The 9,778-nt window shown below is 36.4% G+C and overlaps 1 protein-coding gene across 1 annotated transcript; it reads right to left on the bottom strand.

Annotated features, from left to right (window-relative positions):
- Positions 1 to 1,094: 1,094 nt before the first annotated feature.
- Positions 1,095 to 9,604, bottom strand: LOC149068729 (solute carrier family 61 member 1-like). Its single transcript, XM_089251409.1, has 3 exons — positions 9,297 to 9,604; positions 7,501 to 7,556; positions 1,095 to 5,599 (listed from the first exon to the last, which is right to left on the bottom strand). The coding sequence occupies exons 1-3, from the start codon at positions 9,298 to 9,300 to the stop codon at positions 4,262 to 4,264; spliced, it is 1,398 nt and encodes a 465-aa protein (XP_089107535.1). The 5' UTR covers positions 9,301 to 9,604; the 3' UTR covers positions 1,095 to 4,261.
- Positions 9,605 to 9,778: the final 174 nt, after the last annotated feature.

Consider the following 9,778-nt stretch of genomic DNA (forward strand, 5'->3'; position numbering starts at 1 on the left):
ACCATGTCTACTAAATAAACGTTTGGCAGCCTACAATTCACAAGAAAAAGTTCGTTTAAAAGTCAGAATGTCTTTGATTGAAAAATGGAATAGAATTCATTTTTTAAAAGCATTTGAGTGCCACCCCTGGTTTATTGCTTGTAGTTTGTTTATTCATAACTGCAAAATTAAATTTGAAAGATTAGTTGAAAAAATATTCATTCATAAAATGATTTGTTTTAATTAATAAGCTGCCAATTATTTTAAATTCAAAAATTTTGATCTTTAATTTTTTTTACCCTGGGTTTAAGCTTGAAATGATGCCATTTGACACACTAAAGCTTGTATGCTTTGAAACAATTTTTTTTGTGGTACAAGTAACTTTCAGAAACGAATTGAACTATTGACTTGGGCTGCATTTATGAGGTGAGACACATTATCCACCAAAATACAATTAGTCATACAACATTTCAACAACAAATTTCTTGATTCAAATAATTGTTTTCGTGCAGTCATACAACAAAACTTCTTTTAGAGGGTCTACTATGCATTCTCCAGAAAACCAGCTTTAATGACAGATGGCCATTAACCCCAGTCAGCTGTCTAATTTTCTACTTTTTCCCCTTTTTTAATAGTTTGAAGCGATTAAAATTTTTTATGAATACATTTAATCATGCTCTCAACTGTTTTTTTTTTTAAATCAATCGAAAAATTATAATTGAAATAATCACTGATCAGTTTTGAAAAATTGAAATAATTAGATTAAAAATTTGTACAATGACATATGCTGTTCTAACTACTTGACTGGGTGAAGGAGGTTATACATTATTCACGATCATCTCAAACCTGATTTTGATTAACAAAATTATAGGCCTCTATTCAATACAGGGCTCGACAAATTTACAAATATTTTTAGGTGCAAACCACATATATTTTTTCATTTCCATGATTCAGTGAATTCTTGCCATGTCACATAAAATTTGAAGATTTCTGTGTTACTTGTATTTTAGTAATTACGCACGAGAATTTCAGGCTTATACAAATCTTGGTCGACTTGATGCAAGTTCTGTATAAGTGTCAGTGAAAAATGTCATGAAATAGATCAACTTGGACAATTAATATCACACAACAGGTTTATTAGCCAAACAAGTAGCTCATAGCTTCAATTAAAAATCAGCATTTTGATCATTTGAGCGATTCTTACCACAAATATTCCAGTATACAAGGATGATTCAAATTGTTTTTCCATAGTAAAAACTCTGCAACCTTTGACTTTAGAAGGATATATTTAATTACAAAAAGTTTTCAAATGACATGCAGGTTCATGTACATAAAAAATGAAATTAATTTTTTATACAGTTCCCATGTGATAAAAATTACAATTCGAAAGTTGTTCCAGTCTTTCCTGATTTAAAAAAAAATAATCCATGTTTTTAAGTGCAAGATGCTGACATATATGAATTCCAAAATCACAGAAGTTGGAGAGAACAGCCTGAATGAGGGGAAAAATGTCTAAGTTTATGCTGTTGTTTTCAGATTTTTTTCTCATTTTTGGAATTCAAATATCTCAGTGAATATTGCGCTCAGAAACATGGATTTTTTTTTTTTTGCCTTGAGGAGAGAAAGCAAAAAATTTTTAACTGGGATTTTCAAGACACAGAGACTGTATGAAATGTTAATTTTTTTATGGACACGTTACCCTCCTGAAATAAATTACATAATTTTAAGAAACTGAATGTCATTTGGAAAGTATTTGCAATTGAAAATATATTTCTAAAAGTCAATGGTTGCAGAGATAGTCCTATGGATAAACAATTTGAATCACCCTGAATAGAACTGTTAAAATAGTGAACAGTTATATTTGAAGTATAATTTGATAAATATGACACATATATTTCAATTCATAATACTCTCAGCAGAAAAACAAACAAAACATAAAATTTATGTGTGAAACCTAAATGTTTTTTCTGGGCGAGAGAGCATTCATTCTCCTTAGTATAGCCTATGCATTTCTTTACGTATAATTATCAGAATTGATTTTATAATTCCGTGCATAAGCTCCCATCTAGGATGGATTCTTCAACCCGAAAATTGCATGGAGAACACAGCTCTCTATATTTCCTCCACCCCTCAGAAAATATGAAGCATTTTTTCAGATTATCAGGCCCATTTAAACCTAAATAAATATAGTTTCATCCACTATAAAAGTGACTAAGATACCCTCTCATAATTTTGCAGTTTTGTCTTCATGCGTTGTAGTGAACGTCAATCAAAAACGGAAATCTGAGACAAAAGTATTTTACAGAGTTCAATGCATATAAATACTCTATACCACTTCAAAGTCAGGCACCAGTGACAGACACTGCACTTTGTTGAATATTTTACAACGTTCTAAAAAAAATATTTTTTACATTGTAGAGAAATCAGTTTTGTTATTTGATCTTTGACTATCATTTCATTACACATCTCAGGTCACGTGATCAATACTGTGAAATATCACTAATTGTGTGTCAAGAAACGGTTATCGAAACAAACCATCTGAAAATAATTCTATTGATTGCAATGCAAATGTAGGTGAGAAATGTTTGTTTGGCAAACGCGGATTATAGGGATTTTTTTACAAAATGCATCACAAATTTTATGAACAGATAAGTTCATTTGACGAGTGAACAGGGAAGGTAAATTAAGCTTCCGCCTGATTTGGCTATAAATTGTTCTTCATATGGCTAGCCAAATCATTAAAATTAATAGACAGCCAGCAGAAATCCTGTTCAGTATATCTATTCAGTTATATGGGGTGATTGCAATTAAAGTTTTGACTTCAAAATGCTGTTAAATAAGAACTACTAGTCAGAATGATATAACTGCTGTAATAAATGGCAGCACCATCAAGAACATAAATACGTTAGGTGCCATACATACACTTAGAACACTCATTCAGGTGTAACCTGAATGAACGCCAAGACAACGCCACTGGACTTATCCTGTTGCCGAGATCTCTTCAAGCCCAGCTTTGTGGCAGAGTCTGGAACAAAGTGTGCTTACCTAACAGCCTATGCTGCCATCCATATTTTACATTGTGAGTCAAGTGTAATGATTGAATATTCATAATTGTTGTGCCTAATGCTCTCTGCGACAAGACTATTTAACGGGGAAAAGGACATGTAGCCCACTGATTTGTTAGAAATTCTGAAGAGGAATGTGTAAGAGGTGTATGTAAAGGTTAAGCAGTATGAGGTGGTGCTGTACTTCCCATTCAAATATGGGAAACACTAAGATAATTAAAACAACAGTCAGCCAGAGCAGAAAAAGACAAAATTTCACGAAAACATCCCAAAAACGGAGTCGCCAAAGAAATACCTACAACAAACATAAGAAATGTTCAATATGTTGCCCGCCATGTTCTGATAAGAATTGGAAGAGTAAAACTGTGTTTTCCACAGCAGATCAGTGCGCCAGTGGTAATAGTTTACATGTGATGCATAATGCAGGCCTCCTGGCTTTTTGAAATCCTTCTCTGGAGAGCTTTTGTCGTTTCAAATCTATAACACAACATTTTTTTAGGTGTTTCCACAGCATTACCACCCAATCTTTGTGGGACATGCAGTTTTGAACTTAAAACTTGTAGCAAAACATGATGGACAATATATTCAACATTTCCTTCGAACATTATTTTTCTTACATTTCCATGAATTATGAAATTTTGAGATATTGTCATTTTTTACCCTGGCTGAGTATTGTTTCCATTCTGTGAAGTCAAGTTCAGTGTTTTACGAGTACTGTGCCACCTATCTGTGAATTTTTTAGTTTTTTATAGCTTCGCCAAACAAAATTCCATTTTTTTAAAGACTATTCACACAAATTTTCAAGTCATTTTGACCAGTAGTTCTTATTTAACAGTATCAATTATAATCACCATGTTTTGTCATAAAAACTGTTAATCTTGAACAAAAAACAATAGCTGCCTTTTTTTTTTGGCACTTCAGAACCATTTCTGTTTGGAACCCAACGGAACCTGTTATACACCAAGAAGGGAGGGTGAGTTATGTTCCTTGACACTTGTTACAAAAATTGATTCCATAAAATATTTGGACATGATAGTGCCGATGTTATAACTGATTTCACTATATATTGAAGCACAGTTTAACATGGTTTCTGTATTTCTATCGAGAAGATCTTTTACCTACAATTATGTTCTCATCAGAAATTATGTCATGAGCATTTTACATGGAAAATGGTGCAAAACATCACCATTGCCATGAACACTGAATTACATTCCCTACTAGCACATCTGCTCTACAATTGGTGTAGTTCTGCCAACAATTTTAATGAGTTGCACACTAATTAGAGCACACATAAGCATCATACCGGTACAAAAGAGAAATATCATGCAATTTCCACTCATGCCGCTTTCATTGTGTAGCCACAAGAGAACAAAACACGTTACAATATTCAAAGGAACGCGAAACCAGTTCATTATGTTTGCACGATGTGATTCGGGTATGAATTGACTTTTTAGATAACCAATGGCAGGGAAGTACATTCCCACTGACACCTCAAGCAAGAGAAAACAGATGTATGCCAGTATGACGTTGGTCTTTTCGTAGCTTGTTGCCAGGGCACAGCCACTCATAGAACTTGTGGACATGACGACTGCAAGCAGCAACAGCTGCTGGACATTGAGTTTTCTATCTAGTAGAAGTTGGTAGGAGGCCGAGCCGATCATGATGCACACCATAAACACAGAGAATACTATTCCCAATGGTGGATGATCCACATCCAATACTGGCGTCCACAAGAAAACAAATACATACATGACGCTTTCATATAACGATTGCACCATTCCCAACATTAAAATAAGCGGATTCGATAGAATAACCTGCAGGCCACTGCCACACATTTTTCTCCAACTGCTTTGTTTCTTTCCATAGTTCTCACTCCACGCTCTCTGCATTATTATGCAGCACAGTAAGAAACATGGTATGGCAAGAATGAACGGTGAAACCGGCCCGAGTTCTAGGAACTCTGCACTGAAATTTGCAAGGATGCCAGCGATTATAGCTAGAATGCCGTTCCAAAACGTTGCTTTGGAAAACGTTACAGATATCCACTCTTTGGGGAAGTCATATTTTTGCACATGCTCATAAACATACCATGACTCAAAAACCGAAAAAAGAAGAGACGTCGAAATGCCACCGAGGAGTCGTCCAAACAACAGAATGTTGTAGTTTGGAGAAAGCTTCGTCAAACAACACAAGGAATATGTGATACAGAATGCCATGCACATTTTCTTTCGGCCAAAATAATCTGCTAGAACACCTGTTCCTGTGCCGAAAAGCATGCTCGCAGAAAAACCCACGACATAAAGAACAGCAATCTGACTGCTGGCGAATCCATAATGGCTGTACAGTTTGTAGATATAAGGTCCCTGAAGCCAATCCCCAAAAAGTGCCAGGAAATATATCACAAAGTACCTCCTTTGAAACAATTTGAAATGATGGTTGTTGGCGGAGGCTATATTTGATTTTGTAGCGTATACCACATACTGCAATGCGGCGCATAGGCCGATCGATGCTATGAACAAGCAATAAGTGAATCCAGAGATCCAGTTATCTGCAATCTGAAATGAAAGGCGAAAGCAGAAAACTATTTAAGTCTTTGATCATCTAATTATATTGTTTGCAATAAGGCTGGGACTAAATATACTAGACAATCTTTGAGTGCTTCATTTCCCGCCACCTGGCAACTTTTTCAAAAATATCTATCATAATTAATGGGTTTTGTCCAATCTACAATTGGCATTTGCTTGTTCCCGTATTTAAGACCGCAAAATCTAAAAAGATCAATTTCCTCATGAAAATTACGGGAAACTAGGATTTCAAGTAGGCCTACAGGTCATTGCCAATTATCACCAAAAAATGTCAAAAGTAAGCAATGTAAATGCAAACTATTGTTGAAATCAGTGAAAAATTGCCAACAGGGAGAAATGAAGCATTACTGCAAAATTGCAGTGATTAAAATAAATTCCCGAAAAAAAGTTTAAACGTAGCAAATATAGGAGGTGAATATTACTCATAGTTGCGATTTATGAGTAAAAAAATTATTTGAATCCTTGATTTCATAAAATAATAAAAATAAAAATTGGCTCCATTGAAGAAACGGGACATTGTTTCCAATGACGATACTAGATTCAAGTTTTCTTTATAAATATCAAATGGCAGCATCTATCCCATGAACAATTCTTTTTGTTGGATAATATTTTCTAATCTATTGATGGATGGCATCAAATTCCCAGATGTTTAGACATCAAATCAGTAATGGTAACTCTTGGAAATATATTTGTGGGAAGAATTCACCAAAATTAGTCCTCAAAACTCTGTCCAAGGCAAAGAACCTTTAATATTCTGACCCCTCTGGCCAGGGTTATGACCAGGGCCCATCTGAGCATGGCCCGGGGGCCTCAGAAAAATTAGAAGCTGTTGAATTTTTCGAAAGGTTGCCAGGTAGGGCCTCAAAAAAATCACTTGGGGCCCATGATAGTATTAAGATGGCCCTGGTTATGACAGAGCCGCCCTACTCCAGCCAAGAGGAGGGGTGCAGATGGATCTGGTGTCTCCTTGGGACAGGGGGAACCCGTGCTCCTCCGCCAGACAACCACTAATTGGAGGGGACAACGAATTAATATTTTGGTGAAAAAATACCCCTTATATGTTACATTAACCAATTTCTGTTAATTTAAATGCTTTTCAGAAGGTGGTGACACAAAATTTTTCAGGAAGAATTTTTGTGCTCCCTGGAAAGGTCGATCGTGTTCGCCCCTGTGGTTCCCTGCATATAGATATAGAGTAATGGTTCAGGTGGCACAATTTTTTGCAGTGGGCATTGATATGCAAATTTATTTCCGAATGACGTTTTCCTTTTATAACCTTGAAATAAGTTATTCGTTTGATAGTCTTTCTTAGGTGTCAATCAAAACTGGTGTGGGTCAGGATGCCAACAAACACTGTGTTGGGAATACTCATTTTAGAGGGCCACAAAGCTATTTTTGCACTGGCCTGCAAAATATCTAACACGTCCCTGATGGTACCCACCCCAGACCTTCAAGAAGAATAGCAGAATTATTTAAGTACTACAAAAAAACCTCTTCCACCATGTTTGTTATTGGCGCTATGAAAATTTGAGGAAGAACCTAGATGTGCTATTGAAGAAGATATGCTCTGCTGCAGATGATTTATGCTCCAGTCTATACGACTTTCCTGTCACTCACGTCGACAAAATGTTGAGTATTGTACACCCAGACTGAGTTGGCCTCTGGTTACGTCACGAAGGGCAATTCCATTCATTTTCTTTGGGTAAAAAAAGGTCGCAGGCAAAAGGAGTAGGTTGGTATTTTCTGTTGGTGTCTTTTGTGTTACTTTAGCGAGTTTTTTCCCCTTCATTGAAAATGAACCTTCTCTTCAAGCATCAAGGTTCAAAATTTCGGAATTCTTATTTGATTTTGAAACAAAAAATTCCACTCACCTCATACACTTCACTCGAATTTCCACCTCCAGGTGCCTTCTTACTAACAAACGTGTCTGTAAGAAAAGAAAATGATCAATTATTCTCGTGAATTCAACACTGACATGCAAGAAAATATATAGACAATAAAAATCAACAAAAAACGTGCGGGGAAAAAAGGTATGTGTATCTTTAAAACTTGGAAATTATTCATAAATTAATCATACCAAAGAAATAATGAAATAAAGTCTACCAATTACACAGTCGGTTGTTTTCGTATTTGCAGCCTCTTCCCCAGTTTTCTGGGAAACACTGTTACATTGCTAAATTTTGTACAGGAACAAAATATTAATTATGAACAATAGAAAAACTTGAATTAAACAAACACTTTTCCTGGATTGGTTTAAATGTTGTTTCGTTCTGGAAGTCAGAAGGTGCTTGACAGTAAAGACATGTCATCCAGTTCTTTCGATACTAGGTTATGCCTATGAATGATATGACATTTAAGTCCTTCTGCCTTCCAACTCAACATCTATCATTCAGCTGCTTGAACGGATTTTATGCGAGGGCACAGTGGCCCAGGTCGATAAAGTACCAAAGGAGGTTGCGAGTTCGATACCTGGTTTATCCTTGTCAGAAACTTTCCTGACACAGGGGTACAACATATACGGCGATGTAACCACAGACAAACATTGCTAACGTGGGGAATCCCACACCAAGGGGTTAGGGCTTCAACCTCTCGGTGAGTATAAAAAAGGCTGTCGTTTGGAATCTGCAATAAATTGTAGGTCCCGATCTAATTAGCTCTTGTGTGTGGAAAATTAGTGGTGCGACAAAAATGATTGATTGATGTTATGCGAACATTTGTGGCCTATTATTACTCAATAATGATTATGCAGGCGATCGAAGAAGATACGAATGCAGGAAAAATCTTAACCCTTTAAGCAGCAATTAGAAATAGCTAAACCCCTCTTCGAAATACCCTCATATTTTTTAACGAAGTAAGCTTCCTTCAAATTTTCAGCAAGTGTAAGCTAAGGGGTATAGGGTAAAAGCTTTCTATTCAGAAATCAACTTTCAAAATACGTAGGCTTGTCAGTGATAAAAAAGAGGCTTTTATGAAGACAAGATATCTCGTCAATGCCGGTTAAAGTCATAAATGAATTTTACTGGTGCCAGTGTCATTGTGTGTAAATGGGCCTTTAATCGCAAAAATCATATTACCAAAGATCATCAGAAAATGTTGAGCAGCTGGATTGGGGGGGGGGGGCAAAACATTGGTAAATATGCGTCTTAATGAGACCAGGGAGAGAGGTCCATGGAGTTGTGACGACATCCGTTTTTGAAAAGTTCAGAGTACAAATTGAATAATAATTTATGGAAGTCAACAAAAAAAAAGGAGGGACTCGTAGGTCTTCCACCTCTGCCCAGTCGCGAGCACTGCCTGTACCCGTCATTACAAGAGCACCCTTACCACAAGTATAACATACGAATGCATGAAATCAGGATGATTTCAATCATTGAATGCAATTGCTACAAGTTGTTTTAATTGGAACGTCGATCAAGTGCTCGCGCGCACGAAATTGAATACGAGCATCGAGCACCCAGGGTACTTCGGGGAGAACCTTGGTGCTCGCGAGAAACGGGTTGAAGATGTCTCCTATAGATGTTTCCTCTCATCATCACGAGGACCTTCTATGAACTTCAGCCCCGTGTGTTAAGACGGTCCGGGTATAAATCATGTGGGAACTCGTAGATATCTACATTAAAATGGTATGGTCATCAATAGTGTAATAGAAACCACATTTACAACTTACCCATGATGTTATTTCTAACGCAATACAGTCAGCAGTGAAGTTAGTGTCCTAGAAGTCACATGGAAACATGAATTAAACATGAGGGTCATCGAAACATACCGGACACAAATTTACGGTCCATCGCTTTCAAATACAGCATGAATCCTCTTTCATATGAATTCAAATCTCTAATGTTTTCATCCTCGGAGTTAAATATTAAAATTTATGAAGGAAAATGCCAACAACAACAAAAAAAACCGTCATGTTCAGTTTCTATCTCCTAATCCAACTACGGCTTGTTTACCTCCAGATTCCTCCAAAACGGACACGTGTATTTACGAGGACTTATCATCACTTCTCCCCTCCACTCATTTATTATATTAAAATTTTATCAAAAATTAACAGTCAGGGCCGTCCAATACGGTATTTGTTTACAGTTTTTCTCCTTTGGAAAATTGCATCATTCATCCCAGCTGGTCGCTTCCATTGAATGTCAGGGATGA

The sequence above is a fragment of the Pholcus phalangioides genome, unplaced genomic scaffold (genome assembly GCF_987345545.1).
Source record: "Pholcus phalangioides strain wild (caught in Gottingen) unplaced genomic scaffold, Ppha-v1.0 ptg000024l_1, whole genome shotgun sequence".
In the NCBI taxonomy this organism is placed as follows: domain Eukaryota; kingdom Metazoa; phylum Arthropoda; class Arachnida; order Araneae; family Pholcidae; genus Pholcus; species Pholcus phalangioides.